The 22118-nt window shown below is 37.1% G+C and overlaps 1 protein-coding gene and 1 non-coding gene across 3 annotated transcripts; one reads left to right on the plus strand and one right to left on the minus strand.

Moving 5' to 3' along the window:
* The first annotated feature begins 4385 nt into the window (after positions 1-4385).
* On the plus strand, positions 4386-20306 carry SPC25 (SPC25 component of NDC80 kinetochore complex). 2 transcript variants are annotated; one of them, XM_061135048.1, is made up of 7 exons: positions 4386-4528; positions 5536-5688; positions 5791-5856; positions 10803-10949; positions 12397-12501; positions 14388-14486; positions 16208-20306. In XM_061135048.1, exons 2-7 carry the CDS (start codon positions 5550-5552, stop codon positions 16330-16332), a joined length of 681 nt encoding a protein of 226 aa, XP_060991031.1. In that variant the 5' UTR covers positions 4386-4528; positions 5536-5549; the 3' UTR covers positions 16333-20306. The 2 variants fall into 2 exon arrangements, with proteins under 2 accessions (XP_060991031.1, XP_060991032.1); XM_061135049.1 differs by having other exon boundaries at positions 4413-4566.
* LOC133051326 (U6 spliceosomal RNA) lies at positions 14002-14104 on the minus strand. Its single transcript, XR_009691828.1, has one exon. It is a non-coding gene; the product is annotated as a U6 spliceosomal RNA (small nuclear RNA).
* Positions 20307-22118: the final 1812 nt, after the last annotated feature.

Consider the following 22118-nt stretch of genomic DNA (forward strand, 5'->3'; position numbering starts at 1 on the left):
TAATCTGTTTCCCTGGATCACCAAAGGACCCAATGGAGTTGTCCATTGGGCAATACTATTCATGTTCTCCAAAGTAGAGTTAAGAAACTTTATAGCTGGATTCATACTTTATAGATGGCCTAAAGAGTTTCTACGATGTGTACTCTCAAACTTTATGGTTTAGTCATTAAGTCGTGTCCGACTCTTGTGGCCCCATGGACTGTAACCCACCAGGCTCCTCTGTCATGGAATTTTCCAGGCAAGAATACTGGAGTGGGTTGTCATTTCCTTCTCCAGGGGAAGACAACTTTAGCGTGAATCAGAATAACCTGGAGGGCTTACTAAAGCACTGATCACTGGGACCCACATCCAAAATTTTCAATTCAGTAGGAATGGAGGTCAGTCTGAAAATTTACATTTCCAACAAATTCCTAGATGAGGGTGTTGCTATTGCATGAAGAACATCACTTTGAGAAGCACTAGTGGTATATGACACGATTCTTACATGTACTGTTCACGACAGGGATAACTCACAACTCAAGGAGTTTGTAGTCTCATCAGGAAAATATTTATGTAAATAAATATCATAAATAAATAACATACTTCCCTTAGGGGCTAACAGACAAGTAAATCGACAAGAGGAAAAGCAGATTTAACCTTCTGTTTATGAGGTTGGGGAAGCCTATGTGGAGGAGGTATCAAGTGACTGAGTCTGGATCAATGGGTGGAAGTTAGAAATGTAAAGCTGTAGGATGAAATGGAGAAATATATTCCATTTGAAATATATTGTGTTTAAAAACTGTAGGAAAAAAAATCTCCATTTTTATATTTATGAGACAATTCAAAGTCTGAAACTTTAAAAAATTTTCAGTTGTCTCAAAAATGTCAAAATTGTGTTTCTAAAACAGATTTTATGCAATAATGTTAATCAATTAATAGTAATGTTTTTAATGTGCTAATGCTGTTGTGGTTATGTCAAAACGAGTTCTTATATTTTAGAAAAGCATACTGAGATTTTTGTGGGTGAAACGATACATTGTTTGGGAAAGTGGATGGGGTCTGGATAGGGCAGGGTTGACCAATGGTTGATGGTAGCTGGGGCCCTGTGACAGGTACATGAGAGATTCATTGTATTATTTTGTTAACTTTTGTGTATATTACAAATTATTTAGAATAATTTTCTGCCCCAAACAGAAACTATATGAGCAAAATTAAAGAAGTACAGGGCTCATTGTTTATTTCTATTAAAATATAAAGTAAACAATTCAACAATAAGGGTAAATGGTAACTTGAGACCATTTCATTCAATGATTTGACTTGAATGCCACTAAGGAGTATGGACTATATTTTTAAGATAATGAAGGAACACAGAGTGTTTTGAACAGGGAAATAGTATGCACTTTGAGAATATTATTGTGGCCATGGTAGGCAAAACAGATCAGGAGGGCAAGAGTCTGAAGGTAAGAACCATGTAGTAAGGGTTTAAATAGAGATTTAGAGAATAGAAGAAAGGGAAGGTGAGGGTGGTGGAATATAGGTGAATCTGTAGGCATTGGTGGGCTTCGTAGGTGGCACTAGTGGTAAAGAACCCACCTTTCAATGCAAGAGACTTAAGAGACATAGGTTCGAACCCTGGGTCTGGAAGATTCCCTGGAGAAGGGCATGGCAATCCACTCCAATATTCTTGCCAGGAGAATCCCATGGACAGAGCAGCCTGGAGGGCTACAGTCCATAGGGTTGCTAAGGGTCAGAAACGAGTGAAGCAACTTAGCACACACGCATGTGGGTGTTGGCAACCAGTTAACCATAAAGGAATCATGGAAGATCCCAATATTCTGAATTTGAGGACTGGGAAAACACCAGTGCCATTAAAAGAAAGGGAATATTTACCAAGAAAATAATAAAGTTTGTTTTTAAAATATTACTAGTGAGGGATTTTTGTGATCTGACCAGGAGATAGATAGAAATATATGATTAAAGTGCAGAAAAGTAGTCAAGACAAGATGAATCTGAGAGACATCCATGTGAGATCAGATGAGATTGCCCTGGAAAATAAGTTGGTGGGAAAAGTGAGTCATGGACTTTGGGACGCATCTCAATTTCAGGATTAGGGAGGAGAATAGGAACCAGAGAAGGGACTAGTAGAGAGGGAGAAGGTATAGAACTTCACATTCATGTAGGTATTTTTTAGCATCAACTATTCTGCCCAAAAAAAATTAGACCAAAATTTAATTATGAGAAATTAAAACGGAATATTCTTTGTACACCTATGTTCATAGCAGCATTATTCAAAATAACCAAAAGGTGGAAACAAGCCAAATAATCATCAATGGATGAATGGAGAAACAAAATGTATATGCATATGTATTAGTCAGGGTGCTACAGAGAAAGAGTACCAAGAGGATGTGTATACATATATAACAAGGAATTTGCTTCTGTGAGGATTTTCTGGATGTTCCTGCCTACTCATACTAGAAGTCAACCTAACAAAAATATTCCATTAAAGAGAACAAAAAATAAGTCAGCTATAAGATGTTCATCTTACTGGAAGAGATGTAGCTGTAGACTGCGTCAGTCTCGAATATCTCAAAGCCTTGCTGATGAGCTCTTTCCAATTTGTTCATGGATCAGTCATGTGTGTCTAGATTCCATCAGAAATGCATTAGAGAAATGGTCCGAGTGTTCTTTCAAGCTGAAAAAATAATTTGTTATCTTGAATTAGTAATGGCCTAAAGAAATTGCTGAAACTGTTTTCTCATTATTGTTGAAAATTTAGTTTCCATTGTGCTGAGATTAAAATTGTACTTGTGAAACATTGGTAAATTATTAAATGGATAATACTAATTAATTCAAGTTGGACTGGGGTGGAAGGGATGCATTCTGTATTTATCCGGACATAGCAGAATGTATGTTTCCTTAAAATCAAAATTGTATGAGTAGTGTGATTGTCTTGTTTTGGGAGCTATATGCATCGCCTTAGCTAAAGGTAGTATTGAATTGCAACAATTTCTCTACTTCTTTGCTATTGTAGATTTTGTCCTATTTAAAGTCTTATTTATGTGTGTTTAAAAGGATAGTGTATTGTACAGGAAGTGGGTAGAATATAAATCACAATAATAAGAAACCATTTTATGTCACAAGGACCTAGTCCAAGGTATTCTCATTTACTTTCTCTTTTAGTCTTCACATAGGTTATATGAAGAAGATATTATTATTATTATTATTACCCTCACTTTACAGATAAGGAAACTGAGATTAAAGAGACCAAGTTATGACCAACTTGCCCATAATCACACTTAGCAAATTGGTGGAGCCCATCATCACATTTAACAAATTCAAACCCAGGTAGTCTTATTGCAGAGTTGAAACGTTACCCAATCTGTAATTAATTGAAGAAATAAACTGACTGCAAGACATTAGTGCTTTGTTAATATCTTCAACAATATTCTCTCAAACTCAACATTTAAAATTATAACTCATGATGCATCTTCCTCCCCACAACACCTCTCCCTCAACACACCAGATCTGCTGAAAAGACAGCTTCAATTCTGCCATCAGCAGCATCATTGTCTCAAACCTTAAATTACCTCTGACTTACTACTCTCCTTTTCACATTAGTCTACAATACAGCCAATCAGAGACAGCAGGTAGCAAGAATCCTGGGTATTAAAAGTTTTTTATGTATTATTTTTCACTGAAGTATAGTTGAAAATATTGTAAATCAAAACTATATTAGTTTCAGGTATACAATGGTAATGCTTCAATATTTTTATAGATTATATTCCAGTTAAAGTTATCATAAAATATTGGCTATATTCTCTGTGCTATATAATATATTCTTGTAGTTTATTCATTATTTACATAGTAGTTTGTATTTCTTAATCCCCTACCCTTATCTTGCCCATCCCTTTCACTATTAAAAATTTTGTGTTGCTGTTTCTACTGGGGCAGGGACTACCAGTATTAGTTACTGCCTTTTCATGTCTCTGTTTTAATTCACAGGGTTAAAATCAGAGTCAAGAAATTTTGGAATTTGTTATTATTATTAGCCAATAAACAGTAATATTTCAGCCACTAGACAGATTAAGCAATGGTATTTTTATAAGCTTTATTAGTTTTACTTAAGCTACTATATACTTGGCAACAGAATACAATTAAAGTTCAATATTTATATTTTTTTGCGGAAACCTTTATCTGAAAAGGATGAATGGCCAGTCAGGCGAGTTTTCCAGGAACTGTTGATACATCCCTGAAGTAGAGCCGACGAGGTCGGCTGTTCTCAAAAAAGAACTACCAGTCCCAGAATGCCATTTCCTCTATCTTTCTCGCGAGAATCCCAGCTAGATCAACCAATCCCTTCATAAAAGAGCCTACACTATAAGCCAATAAGAAGGCGTATGGGAGCCCAAAGGCGGGAGGCGGAAGGCGCCCTAGGTTTGAAATAGGAAAGTTGGCTAGGCTGCGGTAGCGGATCTTGGAGTTCGGCTGTTGGTTGAAATCGATTCAGGTCTTGCGGGGCAGGTGGCTGGGCTCAGGCCTGCCGGAGAAGGTGGGAATTGACCTGGGCTCCGAAACCCTCCTGTCGCGGTAGGGGAAAGCGGGTTTGGAGGCGGAATGAGTATTTTGGGGGCGCAGTCTGAAATGTACGTCTTGTTGCTGTTTGGGGAGCAGAATGGGCAGCCCCAAGGCAGAAGGGCTTGGGGTTTCACCGAAGACAAGTCTGCGAATTTTCTGGGGGGGTTTTATGTCATTGGGAAGGTTGTAGCGTAACAGAAAACTGATGGGACCTGGGATCTTACAGAACATCCTTTCACAGGGGAGGAACTGAGGCCTGGAAAGTCGAGGTTACCTGTACAGGTCCTGGACTAAACCCACCAAACTCTCCTCTAGTTTCCATTTACTGTCACCTTTCCTAATCTGGAGGTGGAGGAAGAAGGAGTGTAGATATGTGGGATCTTATCCCATGATAGGGGCCCCGCCTTCTGGGGCCTGGCAATCCAGGCCGGAATCAAAAGGGTCAGAGTTGGAAGGAGTCTTAGCAGTCCCCAACTTTACTTGTGAAAAAACGGAGGCAGAGTCGTATTTCCCGGGGTCAGAGTGAGTGTTGTGTGGGTTACTACTAATGAATTCCTAGGGAGTGATGGTGTTCCGATTTCCTGCTGCACCTATACCATAGTTAAGTTTAGGTGGCTTGATCTGCCCTGGGATATTTAGAATTAAAAGTAAGTTGCTATGGGAGTAGGGGTATAAGGGATGCACATTACCGTATCAACAAGGATTTACTGTATAGCACGGTAAATTGAAATCTTGTAATAAACTATAATGGAATCGAGTAGAAAAATAGAATATAGATATATACATGACTGAATCACTTTGTTGTACACCTAAAACTAACACAGTATTGTAAATCAACTATACTTCAGTGTATTAAAGAAAGTAAGTTGCTAACCATTTTCTAACAAATTTCAAACTGCCAAAATATACTTGACTAACATATGTGGCTCATATGGTTTCAGTAACTTAAAAAATACAGTGTGTGTCCTATTTGTTTTGTAGCCTTGTCTTACAAAATGGTAGAAGATGAACTGGCACTGTTTGATAAAAGCATAAATGAATTTTGGAATAAATTCAAAAGCACTGTCAGTGACACCTCCTGTCAGATGGTGGGACTAAGAGATGCCTACAAGGACTCAATTAAAGCATTTGCAGGTACCTACATTTAACTCATAACATGCTGTTATTCTTTGTTGTTCTTGCTTGGTTTTTAGTGTAATTTCAGCTAGTGAAACTTCAACTCCTTTTCTCTTTCAGAAAAGCTGTCTGTGAAATTAAAGGAAGAAGAACGGATGGTTGAAATGTTTCTGGAATATCAAAATCGTATGTGACAAACTGTAGAAATAGATCATAGAGATTTTTTTAGATTAAACATCTTCATAAAACCCCTCATACAAGTAAAACAATGTGTTTATGTATATCAGTTCAGTTCAGTTCAATCGCTCAGTCGTGTCCCACTCTTTGTGACCCCATGGACTGCAGCACGCCAGGCTTCCCTGTCCATCACCAACTCCCAGAGCTTGCTCAAACTCCTGTCCATCGAGTCAGTGATGCCATCCAACCATCTCAACCTCTGTCATCCCCTTCTCCTCCTGCCTTCAGTATTTCCCAGCATCAGGGTCTTTTCCAGTGAGTCAGTTTTTTGCATCAGGTGACCAAAGTATTGGAGCTTCAGCTTGAGCATTAGTCCTTCCAATGAATATTCAGGACTGGTCTCCTTTAGGATGGACTGGTTGGATCTCCTTGCAGTCCAAGGGACTCTTAAGAGTCTTTTCCAACACCACAGTTTAAAAGCATCAATTCTTTGGTGCTCAGCTTTCTTTATGGTCCAACACACAGCTTCCCTGGGGGCTTAGTGGTAAAGAATTTGCCTGCCAATGCAGGAGTAGCAAGAGAAGTGGGTTCAATCCCTGGGTTGGGAAGATCCCCTGGAAGAGGAAATGGCCACCCACTCCAGTATTCTTGCCTGGAAAATTCCAGAGGAGCCTGGCAGGCTGAAGTCCATGGGGTCACAAAGAGTGGGACTGAGCACACATGCACACAATCCAGCTTAATAACTAGAACATCCCGTGTTATACTTTCCTCTTCTCTCACCGTCTAGAACTAATCTGTCAGTATTTTACTTTAGTATTGAGGATTTGAATGTTATATATGTGGCAGCATTGTGTGTTAATATATATTCTGTCCCTTTTTCACTTAGCATTTGCTTGTGAGATTCATCTTCACTGGTGTATAAATGCCCATATTTTTAAAAAATGAGTTTCACAGACTAGAATACAAAATCCATACATAACATGTTCATCACCCAGATGTATAAATGCCCACATTTTTGAAAAATTAGTTTCACAACTTTGAAAAACTGGAGTTCTCTCAGCTCTTTGGGTGTAGGTTTAAAGTCTGACAGTTTTTCTCTATATATTTTTATTGTTCCTGCCTTTCTTTTCTACCACTGTGCAGATTGTCCAGAGTGGATTAGCAGCTTTTACTGAATTCTCACATACAGACCACAGGCTTGTAGCCCCAGGCCAAAATCCACTGGAGATACTAAATTTTGATAAATCATGTTTTGAACACTGTCAAATCGGAGTGTCTTTACATGGGACACATGTACTTAATGTGCTACAGTCCCTGATTGTTTCTTCTGCTTTGCTTTGCCCTGACCATTTCCTTATTATCTGGCCCCTGAAGGCATGTGATTTTTGGAACTCCTGGGAGGCTGTTATAGGAGACTTCTACCCATGTCCACTTTCTTAGCTGCCCTGAAGCTTCCATGCCCTTTTACTGCTTCTCATTCCCTCTGTAACTAGCAGCAGGAAGGAAAACCATACAATCCTTCAAATGTTAGAATAAAAACACTCCTATGCATGGTATTTATGTACCACTTACTAGCTTAAAATTTTTCACACCATCATTAGATACCCTAATCCTGTGGGGTAAATAAATGGGACAGCCATTATTATACTTGTTTTTTGTTGGTCAGTTGCTCGGTCGCGTCTGACTCTGCAACCCCATGAACTGCAGTATACCAGGTTTCCCTGTCCTTCCCCATCTTGCGGAGCTTGCTCAAACTCTTGTCCATTGAGTCGGTGATACCATCCAACCATCTCATCCTCTGTCATCCTCTTCTCCTCCTGCATTCAATCTTTCCCAAGGTCTTTTCTAATGAGTCTTTCTAATGAGTTGGCGCTTTGCATCAGGTGGCCAAAATACTTGTTTTACAACTGAGGAAAAGAGGACCCACAGTTGTCATTGGATCAAGGTCCTTGGGTAACAACTGAGAAGCCAGATGGAAACTGAGAACTTTTGACTTTTGAATCTGCATCTCTTTTGCAGTAAAATTCTACTTAATTATCCTTAAAAAGTAGCATTTTTTCTTGTAATTCTGATGTTTATTTTTAAATTATGTCTTATATAATCCGATCATGTCCACAAAGTCTTAGAAAATACAGAAAAGTGTGTAATTGGTGCATTATTGCTTTATTTGTATTTCTGTGATTACTGAGTTTAAATTATCTTTTGTATTTGTTAACTATCTTCATTTTGTGTTTCCCCTATTAATTACTTTGTCTTTTTCTTTTGAATTTATATTTGTGTCTTCTTTAGATTAAGAATAGTAACCTTTGCTGGGAGAAGATAGTTTAATGGTTAGAAGCTTGACCTTTGAAGTTAAGACCTAAGTTTGAATCCAGGTCTTACTGTTCATTGCATTCTAGCAGGTAAAGCTGTGAGCAAGTTATTGAACTGCTGAGACTTCTTTTTCTTCTTCTTTGTTTTAATTGAAGTTACGGTTAGTTTACAGGGTGTTAGTTTCGGGTATACAGCAAAGTGATTCAGTTATATATACATAGTTATTGATTTTCAGATTTTTTTCCCTTACAGGTTATTACAAAATATTGAGTAGAGTTCCCTGTGCTATATAGTAGGTCCTTGTTGATTATCTGTTTTTATATATATTAGCTTTTTTTCTTTTAAAAAAGAGTCAGACGTCCATCATAATTGTATTATTGTGAAACTTGACTAAATTAAGAGCAAGTATCTAGCTTATAGTAGAGTTTTTATGCTTATTTGATTCAAATATAAGTTTGTCTGCTTGCCTGCCTTCTCTTCAATTTCCTTTTGCCTTCAATAGAAAGATCTTTCCCCGTATAGTTAATTTTCTATTCACAGATACTGCCTTTTAGGTTTCATAAAGTTTCATTTTACATTTAAATATTTAATAAATGTGGATTTTATTTTGGATTTCAGCACTGTTTGGGGAACAGGCTACCTCTTCATTTGTGATATTTATCATATTAATTTCCTAAATATACCCATATTTGTTTGCAAACTTTTGTTTGTTTAACTGAGTTATAGTCAATTACTGCACCACTATTGTGTTAATACTGTCATAGTCACAGTTGTTAAATCTGATAGGGCAAGTCCCTTTTCTTATTATTTTTCTCACCATATTTCCTAGCTGTTCTCACCTGTGTAATTACTTTTGTTGGATCTTCCCTTTCTCTTCCCTCCAAATTCCACCGGGGCTTTATTAAATACAGAAATAGGTTTGGGAAATATTTACATCTTTATAATATTTAGAAGCTTATAATGTCTCTCCATATAACTGGGTCAAATGTATGCCTGAGACAGTTTTGCATTTTTTTCCCATGCAAAGCCTGCATATGTCTTGATCTAGATTATTCCTGGATGTCTTATTTGTATATGTGATTTCCCCCTTCCTTCTTCGGTTCAGTCAGTTCAGTTCAGTCGCTCAGTCATGTCTGACTCTTTGTGACACCATGGACTGCAGCACACCAGGCTTCCCTGTCCATCACCAACTCCCGGACCCTACTCAAACTCATGTCCATCGAGTCAGTGATGCCATCCAACCATCTCAACCTCTGTCGTTCCGTTCTCCTCCTGCCTTCAATCTTTCCCAGCATCAGGGTCTTTTCCAATGAGTTAGTTCTTCACATCAGGTGGCCAAAGTATTGAAGTATAAGCTTGAGCATCAGTCCCTCCAATGAATATACAGAACTGATCTCCTTTAGGATTGACTGGTTTGATCTCCTTGCAGTCCAAGGGACTCTCAAGAGTCTTTTCCAACACCACAGTTCAAAAGCATCAATTCTTTGGCACTCAGCTTTCTTTATAGTCCAACTCTCCTGATTTGGAACCAGTCTGTTGTTCCATATCCAGTTCTAACTGTTGCTTCCTGACCTGCATACAGATTTCTCAAGAGACAGGTCAGGTGGTCTGGTATTCCCATCTCTAAGAATTTTCCACTGTTTGTTGTGATCCACACGGTCAAAGGCTTTGGCTTAGTCAATAAAGCAGAAGTAGATGTTTTTCTGGAATTCTCTTGCTTTTTCTATGACCCAAGGGATGTTGGCCATTTGATCTCTGGTTTCTCTGCTTTTTCTAAATCCAGCTTGACCTGGAATTTCACGGTTCATGTACTGTTGAAGCCTGGCTGGGAGAATTTTGAGCATTACTTTGCTAGCGTGTGAGATGAGTGCAATTATGTGGTAGTTTGAACATTCTTTGGCATTGCCTTTCTTTGGTATTGGAATGAAAACAGACCTTTTCCAGTCCTGTGGCCACTGCCGAGTTTTCCAAATTTGCTGGCATATTGAGTGCAGCGTTTTAACAGCATCATCTTTTAGGATTTGAAATAGCTCAACTGGAATTCCATCACCTGCACTAGCTTTGTTCATAGTTAGGTTTCCTAAGGCTCACTTGACTTCACATTCCAGGATGCCTGGCTCTAGGTGAGTGATCACACCATTGTGGTTATCTGGGTCATGAAGATCTTTTTAATATAGTTCTTCTGTGTATTCTTCCTTCTTCACTGCCTCCTTACCTTCCTGTCTTCTTTCTTCTATCAATTTGGTATATTTCAGAATATACCAGATATCTAGCATTAAAATTGGGTATTTCTTCAAAGCATCTGAAAAGCCATCTTTAGAGTTTGTTCATCTTTGGTGGTGTTTTCTTTGTGTACTTATTTGAAGGGGAGAGCTGCAAAGGTCATAATCTTCTGATTTTGTATTTCTTGGTTTAATTTAGCATTCTCCTTTAAAAATGCATTTTTTGTCTCCTCATTTTTGTTTTCAAAGACAAATAGGAAAGGATAAGGATTCTTGTTCTTTTACAGTTTTTTTAATCATCAGGAAATGCTTATCAATTAAAACATTAATTTTGTGAAAGTCAGTATTTTGCTCTTTTTATAGATACATGTTGATGAGCAAAGCATATAGATTCTAGCTAATACCTTGTGCTTCTTATAGAAATCTGCAGACAGAATAAACTCATTCAAGAGAAGAAGGAGAATTTATTAAAGTTGATTGCTGAAGTAAAAGACAAAAAACAGGAAGTGGAGGCACTGACTGCAACTATCCAGGATCTTAAGGAAGAATATGCTAGGAAGAAGGAAAGTAAGTTTCCAGTTGTACAGGTATTTAAAACAATCTAAATTTCAAAGTAGTGATGGCTCACAGTTATGTACATTTTGCCTTCTCCCCAGTTCGTTGCCAGAAGTAGCTGACATACTTTAAGGCCATTGCCAGTCCCTCACCTTTCTCTGCAAGGTGTCTGTGAAGTTTGCTAAGTGGGTTTTAATTTTCCTTCTTTTGCTTAAGGGGCATTTTTTTTTTCTGTCTTTTTAAAAATTTATTTAGTCTTAATTCAAGGATAATTGCTTTACAGTATTGTGTTGGTTTCTGCCAAACATCAACATGAACCAGCCACAGGTACACCAGCATCCCGCCCTCTTGAACCTCCCTCCCTCCTCCCCCATCCCACCCCTCTCGGTTGTTACAGAGCCCCAGTTTGAGTTCTCTGAGTCATGCGGCAATTCCTGTTGGCTGTCTGTTTTACATATGGTAATGTATGTTTCCATGGTACTCTCTCCATAAATCCCACCCTGTCCTTCCTAACCCCTCTCATGTCCATAAATCTGTTCTCTATGTCTGTGTCTCCATTGCTGCCCTGCAAATAATTTCATCAATACCATCTTTCCAGATTCCATATATGTGCATTAGTGAAGACTGATCCTTTTGATTTCTAATAGAACCAGAGAATAATGAAATTGATATGGGAGTTTAATTAAGCAGAGTGGGAGACAGTTTCACTAAGTAAGATTTGCCTGGGAGAAACCATTGTGTAATTTATGCAATAGATTCATTGATCACGCATCCTCTGCCAGGAACTTTAAGCATGTTCTTCGTGCTGTAAAGCCTCTTTGTCTAAGACTTTTATATATATATTTTTTAAGGTGCTTCTTTTATATAGAAGCCGTGTTTGCCTATAAATGAAATAATCAATTCTAAAATCTCTTGAAAATAGCAAAGTTTGTTTCGTGAATGCTTTTTCTTAAAGAGTTTGTGTATGAATCAACATTATTTTTTTCATCTCTTAAGTATTACTTAGGGAATATTGCATTAACTTTTGAAAAAAAGTTCTAAGCTAGCATGAAATAAGTCTGACTTCCTATTTAAAATAATAGGATATTTTTCCAATGAAGCAATTGATACATTTTTGGCTGACTAAAAACAGCAAAATAGTGTACAGGAAGTCTTTCTATTTCTCTGCTAGCCTTGCAAGTCCTTAGCCTATTTATTCATGCTGCTTTATATAAAATAGAACAAAGCTTATTCCTCTTAATACTGGTATGTATTTTTTCATGCAGTTTTTCCTTCCAGCTTGAATGAACAGAAACCCCTTTGCTAATTGGTGGAGATAGAAAGTGTAGTAAATGTAAGCTGATTTATTGCTTGGCATCATTTTTTGGTTGTTTTTAAATTTTTTAAAATTAGTTAAAAGAATATTAACTGAATGTTATTTAAAACATTCTATACTCATTGTCTGTGTTTTTAATCATAGCTATTTCCACTGCTAACAAAGCTAATGGAGAGAGGTTGAAAAGGCTACAGAAATCTGCAGACTTGTATAAAGATCGACTTGGACTAGAAATTCGAAAAATTTATGGTTAGTATATTAATGTAAGTAAGACATAGGAAATTTGAAAAGTCTGTCTTAAGTAGAAAAGAATCTTTAAAGTATTTTCAGCTAAGATAATAACCACATTGTTAACTTTTTAAACAGTAGGAAAAAATTACAAAACTTTTATCACCCTAATGTAATTACTCATGCCTTGGTTATTTATCATCCAGTATTTTAGTAAACGTATTTTAGGCACAGTTGCCAGCATACAAAAAAATTTTCTGTTCCTTGTTCTTACTAGTACTGTATGATTAGTATTTTTCTAATTGCTATAGCCTTCATGATGGTAATTTTAACATAGTGGTGTAATAATTCATTCCTTAAGTGCAGCTTAATTTATTCAGTCTTTTATCTATTGTTTAACCCATATATTACTCTAAGTTTAATACTTGGATTTTATAGTTTTTAGTTTTAGAAATACTATCGTGGACATACATAGACTTCTCCATTTGGGGGGCACAGTTTTCATGAAATTCCCAGAGATGAATTACCAAGTTAAAGCATAGGCATATTAAAATAGCCACCGTTACATATCTGTGTGTCAATTTATAGAAGTATTTATGGTGTTGGGAGTCCCCAAGATTGCATTCAGTTTTGGTGATTCACTAGAAAGATTTACAAGACTCAGGGTGGCTCAGATTTATGGCGGTGAAAGGATACAAAGCAAAATCAGCCCAAAGAAAAAAGTCACGTGGGGCAAAATCTAGAGGAAACAAGTTTTCAAGAGCCGTAAGCCAGTGGAGTCCCACAGGGTGTGATTAATCCCTCCGGCGTCAAACTGTGACAGTACACGTGAAGTGTTGTCTACCAGGGAACCTCATTAGAAACTCTGGAAGCTTGGCCTTTCCTTGGACTTCACCCCAGGGATTACTGCATTGCTGATTTTGTGTATCCTTTCACTGTAATCACAGCACTGAGTACAACCAGTGGTGAGCCCCAGGAATCCTCCTGGTGAATTTTCAAACCTGTGGTGGTCTTGGGGATCTCTGATACACCAGACAAGGACCAATCTTGCAAGCAGACCTTTTCTGGGGATAGAAGTCTCAGGTCTGCTAGGTCAGCTCTTTTATGCATAATGTGTATAATGTAAAGAGGATATAATGTGTATAATGTAAAGAGTACCCATTTCATTGTTATTTGTGCCAGAACTGTAGTTTCTTTTTAAAGTTTTTTGGTTTATTTTGTTATCTGGCAGTTGATTAAATAATAGAAACTTTTTAAAAATACATTTCTTTGATTATTAATGAAAATGTGACCATTTCCCCCATTTATTTACTAATTATACTTCTTTCTGAAATTGGACCCTCTATTCATAAATCTGTTTGCCTTTGTTTTGGTGTTTCTCCTATCTGTCAGAATGAGTTTTTAATACAAAATATTAACCTCTGCTTAGAGCAGAACATAAAGACCAGCTCTGAAGTTTTTAAAAAATTTTATTTAGTTTTAATTGGGGGACAGCTGCTTTACAATATTGTGTTGGTTTTTAAAAATATGGAACACTTCATAAATTTGCGTGATATCCTTTCACAGGGGTGATGCTAATCTTCTCTGTAACATTCCAATTTTAGTGTATGTGCTACCGAAGCAAGCGTAGCTCTGAACTTTTTATCCATTGGTCTTTAAGTTTATCTTCACTGTTATCCTGAGGTACTTTTTTGTGTTTTGTTTAGTTTTGTCTCAAAACCACTTTTAAAGCTTTAAAATTATTTTTAGATTTAAAGTAGAAGTTTCTTATAGTCCTCAAAATCGAAATACTGTTTTATAGCAGTGTAGATATTAATCAGAGGTGGAGGGAAGAAAGCTTATCTCAATTGAGAACTTTGGCACAATAAAATAATTCTCATACTAAATCATTTAATTCCTTTTCTCAGGTGATAAATTGCAGTTTATATTCACTGATATTGACCCTAAGCATCCTGATCGTCCATTTATGTTTTCCCTGTGCCTAAATGAAGCAAGGGACTATGAAGGTATGTACTCCTATCTCTTAACTGGTACTTAAGATTGGCATCCCAGAATATTATTTGACTTAGAACATAAAGTAACATGAAGGCAAGTAATATTCCCACAAGCTGTTGCTTTCTTTTCCAGTCTTGCTTCTTGTGATATTGTCTTCTAAAGGCAATGACTACAGTTTTGATTTATAGATAGTATCCAGGAACCTTAATAAGTAACTTCTCTTCTGGATGGCACAGTGCCACAATGACTGAAAGACTTAAAAGACCAACGATCACTGCATTTCATATGCAAGTCTGAATTATCCTCTTAGAGAACTCAAAGCTAAAGCTATAAAGGATATGACTGCCTAAATGTGAATATTGTATGTGATCTAAGTAGATGATTTTCAGTTTGAATGTGATAATTTAATTTCCAAAAAATAAATTTTAAAATATTATCCTATCCTGAAAATCCCAAATGTTGATAATCTTGCTTCGTTACCGATTCTGCAGTGGGCCAGAAAGGTCTTTAATGTGTGGGAAGTTATATGTTTGGCAATATTGTGAACAAAAAGAATGGAAATTTATTTATCTCTTTTTATTATTCTAATGTTAAGGATTCTAAAGTAATCCTTAACTTACTGAAATTCAGAAAAATGGTTCTTAGCTCTTTATACCTGTGTCCTCAAAGCATTTGTATTAATAGCAGGTGGGTGCTCAGGAAAACGGCTGAGTAGGCTTCCTGATGTGACTTAGTGACTCGAATTTATATTTTAGGAATGTAGTTCAAGTACAAATTTTTTTTTTTTTTCTGTCTCTAGGTAAACATCTTCTAATCTGAAGGCTGCTAACTTTTAAAAAGCAAATCCCCAAACCTCCAACCTAGCTTCTCAGTTTTCTCTAAATTGGATAGCCTCTCTTGTTATATAGTGTTATAGTATTTGAGAATGTATTAGAATAGAGTCTCCAGTGTAAATTTGGAACCAGGTGCTCTTTGCTCTTCTTTCTCTGCCTTAGTCATGGGCCTTGTTTCTCAAGCAGTCTCTGCCAAAGAACTAGAAATCTGACAGGCTTCAATTACTTCTCCTTGGACAAAGGACAAGACTGATGGTAGAGAAAGTTGGATCATTCCTTTCCTTCAGCCGCCTTCACAGGAGACTTGCTCCTAGTATGAACCAGCTGGTGCAACTGCATATGAGGGCCTTATTGTTATTTGTGACTTTGAGTCCCATTTGGCCATGTAAATATGATTCTGGGAATAGCAGCTACATTTTCTAATGATCCCAATTTCAGTTGTGAAACAGCAGATATTTCTTTCCATAGTTGTCAGTTATTAAGGGTTGGCATTGAAAGATGTTCTTTTTTTGATCAAGTGGTCAGAAACTAGATTTGAGGCCAAATTTTGCACAGAAAACTGACAACAGTTAAAAAAAAACTGTTAAAATAGTTTAAATGGTTAAAATGTGTGGGAAAGATCATAGGAAATGGCCTTCTCTTCTGTATCTCTGAGCTCTTCAGTCCTTGATTACCATCTGTTTAAAACAAGATTGTAGTATTTAATATTTGAATATTTAGAGATTAAACAAAGGAAGGGTCCAAAAGATAGTCAGGGTGTGAAAATCAAGTTTGTGTGTCATTCTATGCTGAAAGCATTTCAGGAAAATGGAATTGAAATGACTTGAATCATATGAGAGCATCTAAGTTAGAAATACTTCTCTTCTAAAAATATTGTCTTCTTTTTTTTTTCCTCCTAGTGTCAGATAGTGCTCCTTATCTTGAGTGCCTCGCAGAATTTCAAGAAAATGTAAGGCAGACCAACAATTTTTCGGCTTTTCTTGCCAACGTTCGGAAAGCTTTTACTGCCATGGTTTATAATTAATGTATAAATAGTATGTAAAAACCGTTATCCCTCTTGTGTTTCTCTTTTTAAAAAAACTGTCATTATTTGATGTTTGTGATCTTTATTTTTGTAACATTTCTGTGTGCTGATTTTTGTCAATTATTTTCATTAAAATCTTGGGAAAGAAGGTTTAAGTCAAGCTATTAGAAGTCATGGATCAGTAATAATAAAAAATGAAGGGAGTGAGTCCAATCTGTGGTTTGCACTTCACAGAGTAAGCGCTATCATCCTAATGTCTTAAAGGAAGGAATGTTTTTATCTTAAACCAAGAGGGATCTACAGTTAAAGGACAAATCTTTGTATCAGAAGAAAGTTGGCAGTGTTCTAAAATATCTAGAAAAGGATCTAATTTTGAAAATCCAAGTGTAGAAAATTTATAAGCAATTTCCATTTTGTAATATTTATACTGGTTAGTTGTGGTCTAGACATATATTTGACATCTTTGGAGTCTATTCAATACAGTCTAGAACTCAAATCAGTTTTCTTCTAGGATTTCATTTTTGTCACTAATCTTTCCTTAAAACTTTGGTTGTGTTTAGGTCTGCTGGCTTTAGTGGAAGCCACATACTGCTGTCTCAGGATATCTTGGGCACACCTAAAAGCCATGGAGTGGTGGCCTCCCTGCTTCTAGCTGCTTCTGACTTCCCCTTGCTGTCTGGTGCGGGGAGGTTAAGCCAGCTGTCTCGTCAAAGCTGGAGGGAGCTTCAGAGCACTATCCCTCAGTCGCCTCGTGTCTAGGACTTGGCTCAGGGTTCTGCTCACCATCGCATAGCAGTGGAATTTATCTAAGAATGCTGTGGACTAGTGGGAATGTTATTTCTCAGACATCCCCAGTGTGCAGACCAGCTTTTAGGCACCACTGATTGATACTATCTCTGCAGAGATGAAAGGCTGATAAACTTCCCTGGAGATTGGAGTGTGTGGTACAAATAATCATCTTATCCTGTCTTAGCATGGGCTTGGCTAAAGGAGTATTTTAACAGGGAGTTCAGTGAGCAGACTATCCAGTTTTCCTAGGCAAACCTTCACATTTGGCCTTATTTTGTAATATACCTACATTTAAATGAATATAGAAAGCCATATCAAAACCCAGCTCTGGTTTTTATGGACCTGGCTTGATTTGGAGTGTAAATTATATAAGCAGAATCCCATTTCTTAGCTCTTTCTCCTGGGTTAAGACTCATGTGGTGAATCCCAGCAATTTCAAGCTCATCTCAATCTCTGAACCAATCACTGGTGATCAGAAGAGTAAAGTATATACATTGGATTAGGTTAGATCCTCTAGAAACCCAGGTCTGGAGGTAGATTAAGCTCGATAACTGAGCTAAGAGTAGGGATGTTATTCTTTAAATGCAAATAGACACTAAATGTTTAACATAAAAAGATAGCAGGTGACTATTATAGTGAGTACATATTTACTGAATTCCCAGCTTGAAATATATCAACAAGGAACAAAAAATTTAAGAAGTATTTTCATTCATTAAAACTAGAGAAAAACCACATATCCTACCACAAATTCTGGATATAATGTTTTGAACCATAGAGTGAAAATGCACCAGGCATTGATTCTGAAAGGTCTTTTTTACCTGCAAGTTAGAGAAATGAAGATTGGGGATGAGACACTTAATGGGGAGCTCTCCACTTAGATGCATTTCTCCTCAAGGATCACCATTCTTCACTTCTAACTGGGGGTCCATCTAGTCAGAGCTATGGTTTTTCCAGTAGTCATGTCCGGATGTGAGAGTTGGACCATGAAGAAGATTGAGCACCAAAGAATTAATGCTTTCAAACTCTGGTGCTCGAAAAGATTTGAGAGTCCCGTGGACTGCAAGGAGATCAAACCAGTTACTCCTAAAGGAAATCAACCCTGAATATTCATTGGAAGGACTGATGCTGAAGCTGAAGCTCCAACACTTAGGCTGCCTGATGTGAAGAGCCAACTCACTGGAAAAGACCCTGTTGCTGGGAAAGATTGAGGGCAGGAGGAGAAGGGGGTGACAGGATGAGATTGTTGGATGGCATCATTCACTCAATGGACATGAGTTTGAGCAAACTCCAGGAGATAATGAAGAACAGGGAACCTGGTGTGTTACACTACATGGAGTCTCAAAGAGTGGGACACAACTGAGCAACTGAACAAAAATGACAAGCTTAAATTTTAAAATTTGATACATTATGAAAATTGTGCTTTGAATGGTTAAGAATACATATGAAAGGGAAACCAAGCTAGTCCATTAAATTTCCTCTATCCATTTTATTTAGGATGGTATGTTGTAAAAACCAAATAATAGTTTTCAGCATTTAAAACCTTCCCGATACAGAAATAAAGCACAAGATACAAGATACAAAATTCAATTTCATAAATGGGAAAAAAATATGCATAAGTAGTAAAACTGATTGAAATGGAATCTCAATGGGGTACACTAACCTATTCCACATTTTGTAATAAAATGGAGCAAGACCTCTAAAATAAAACTCAATCGCTAAGTTAAAAAAACAGAATCAGCACAAAATCTGCTAAAATGTCTTACTAATGGGTTTAAAGTTTTGATTTCGCAGCTAATGAGGATTAGAAAATGTTGCTTCTCTTCCAGTTCAGAGGATTCTGATACAGAGGCAATTAGTTATGCTTTAATTTGTGTACCATGACTGTGAATTGCCTGTTTAGCTGTAAAGCTAGCATAGTATCTTTCCAGGTGGCTCAGTGGTAAAGAATCTGCCTGCTAACGCAGAAGGAGGAGACATGGGTTCTATCCTGGATTGGGAAGATCCCCTGGAGGAGGAAATGTGACCCACTGTGGTATTCTTGCCTGGAAAATTTCATGGACAGGGGAGCTTGGTGGGCTACAGTCTATGGGATCGCACAAAGTTGGACACAACTGAGCATGCAAAATAGCATAGTAGCTAACATATAGTAGAAACTTAATAAGTATTTGTCAATGTTGAACACATTTCCAGACTCAGTAGAAAATTATTTAATGGGAAATTTATTTTTTATTTTTATTTTTTTCTTAATGGGAAATTTAAATTACACCTTTGAAAAGGAGCTGACTTGTTCAGTAATACCTACAGGCATGTTGCTGAGATGTCAAGCAATTTTTAACAGGTAAAGACAGCTGTATAGGTAGTTCTTGAAAAAATGGCAAGCTAATCGAGAACAAGACTCTGAGTAAAGACAAGAGTTTCATCTATGTAGAAAAAGAGTATTGTCAAGTAAGTAAGTAAACTAGAGAGTATGCAAGCTATTTCGAATCAGCTCCTTTCATAGTATTGTTAAACCTGTTATGTGAAGTATGAACAATGTATGATGGGATATGTGAAGAATGTTTGGAGTTTATGGACACGTTACTCTCTTTCCTTATCAACTAGGCAAGCTGGAGGTAGCTGCTAGGCTAAGGTGCAAGAAATGGAAAAACTTCAAGGAATAAATTATTTTACTCAGCTGCATAGATTTTTACAAAAATTCAGAAAGAGGCAATATTTAAGATTCAAATAAATGTGATCTATATAATGGTAAATCTTGAATAAATGCTCTGTGTGTGTGTGTGTGTGTGTGTGTGTGTGTGAAAAATTCTTCTTTCCAGTATCAACATGGTAACATGAAAAGATTTGAGAATTAAGACGTGGTCTAGTCGTTGCTCTACTATTAAAATTGATACATGACCTTGGACAAATCAGTTAATCTTTTTGAGATTAAATTTTCTCTCCAACCAAACTGCACTATGTGTAATTTCCCAGACTTGCCTTTTCTTTTTTGTTGAGCAGGCCAAGGAAGTTTTCTATTTTCAGTTAATTAAAAGTAATTATCATGAATTTTTGTTGCATTTTATTGTGTTTTTCTGTATCTGTATGGATTTTCATCTTGTAGCTGTTGGTATGGTGATTTATATTAATAGGCTTTAAAAAAAAGTTGAATTAAACTTGCCTTCCTGGAATAAATCTTAGTCATGGCATGCAGTCTGTTTTGTTTTGTTTTTAATAATGCTAGATTCAGTTTTGTGAAATTTGCTTTTAAATTTTTACTTCTATAACCATGAATTAGGTTGGCTTATAATTTTCCTTTGTGTATTAACATCATCTGGTTATCCTAGGTCCCAGACCCTTGAAAATAGTGGAGATATGTTCCTTTCTTTTCTGTTTCCTGAAAAAGTTTGAATAAGGGCTTATGTCTTTTGAACACACATATAAAATTCTCTAAGCCTGTGTTTTCTTTGTAGGAAGATGCTTTTAGAAAAATGCTTGTTAATTTTTTAATAGTTATTGAATTACTTAATTATTCTGTTTCTTCCTGAGTTTTGATAAGGCATGCTTTTTTGGGAAATTTGTCTCTTGCTGACTTTTTTTGCGAATTGGTGTGAAGTTGTTAATAATATATAATTTTGGTTTTTGATATCTACTGCTTCTGTAGTGTGTCTCCTTTTTTCTTAGAAATAATGCTGCTTTATTTATGCCTTTCTTGTGCTTCCCTGGTGGGTCAGGTGGTAAAAAATCTGCCTGCAATGCAGGAGACCTGGGTTTGATCCCTGGGGGTCAGGAAGATCCCCTGGAGAAGGGAACAGCCACCCACTCCAGTGTTCTTGCCTGGAGAATTCCATGGTATACAGGAACCTGGCAAGCTACAGTCCAAGGGGTTGCAAAGAGTCAGACCTGACTGAGCAACTAACACTTTCACTTTTATGACTTTCTTAATTTTGCCAGAGGTTTGCTCAGTTGATTAACCCTTTCAAAGAACCAATGAATAGCTTTATTCAACCTCTTGTTTTATATGTCATTAATTTCTGATGTTTCTTTTATTTGCTTTAGGTTGTTTCTGATGTTTTTATAAATTCATAATTAGGATGCTTAATTCATTAATTTTATCCTTTCTCCTGTGGTACTTTTTTTAAGTTGCTTTCCTGAAACTATAGGTTTCAGTACATAGTAACTTTCTTATTTTGTATTTCTAGCAGTTAAAATTTTCCATTAAGATCTATTCTTTGACCATGTGTTTTTTAGAAGTGTGTGTGTCTGCACATGTGTGTTTGTATGTGTGCAGGGACATATAACATGTGTTCTCTGAACACATAGGGTTTTTTCACTTATTCTTTTCTTAATGATTTCTTACATTGTCGTCACACAACTTCTAGAGCATTACTCTGTGGCCTCATATGTAATCAATTTTTTTAAATAATAATTTTATTTATTTTTGGCTGTGCTGAGTCTTCTTTGCTGCGGGAGCTTTCCCCTACTTGCGGTGAGCGGGGGCTATTCCGTAGTTGTGATGTGTGGGCTTCCCATTGTGGTGGCTTCTCTTGTCATGGAGCACAGATTCTAGAGTCTCAGGCTTAGTAGTTGAGGCATGTGGGCTCAGTAGTGTGGTTCCCAGGCTCCAGAGCACAGGCTCAATAGCTGTGGCCCATGGGCTTAGTTGCCCCATGGCATGTGGGATCTTCCCAGATCAAGGACCAAACCTGTGTCTCCTGCATTGGCAGGCAGATTCTTTACTGCTGAGCCACTAAGGAAACCCTGGAATCACTTTTATAAATGTGTACTTTCCAGAGGTTACATTTTATCTGCAGCACCATTTTATCTGCCCATAGCTTTCAGCTCCGGCTTCCCTTGTGGCTCAGCTGGAGAAGAATCTGCCTGCAATGTGGGAGACTTGGGTTTGATCACTGGGTTGGGAAGATCCCTTGGAGAAGGGAAAGGGTACCCACTCCAGTATTCTGGCCTGGAGAATTCCATGGACTGTATATCCATGGGGCCGCAAAGAGTTGGATACGAAT

This window comes from Dama dama, chromosome 33, assembly GCF_033118175.1.
Source record: "Dama dama isolate Ldn47 chromosome 33, ASM3311817v1, whole genome shotgun sequence".
Classification (NCBI taxonomy): Eukaryota; Metazoa; Chordata; class Mammalia; order Artiodactyla; family Cervidae; genus Dama; species Dama dama.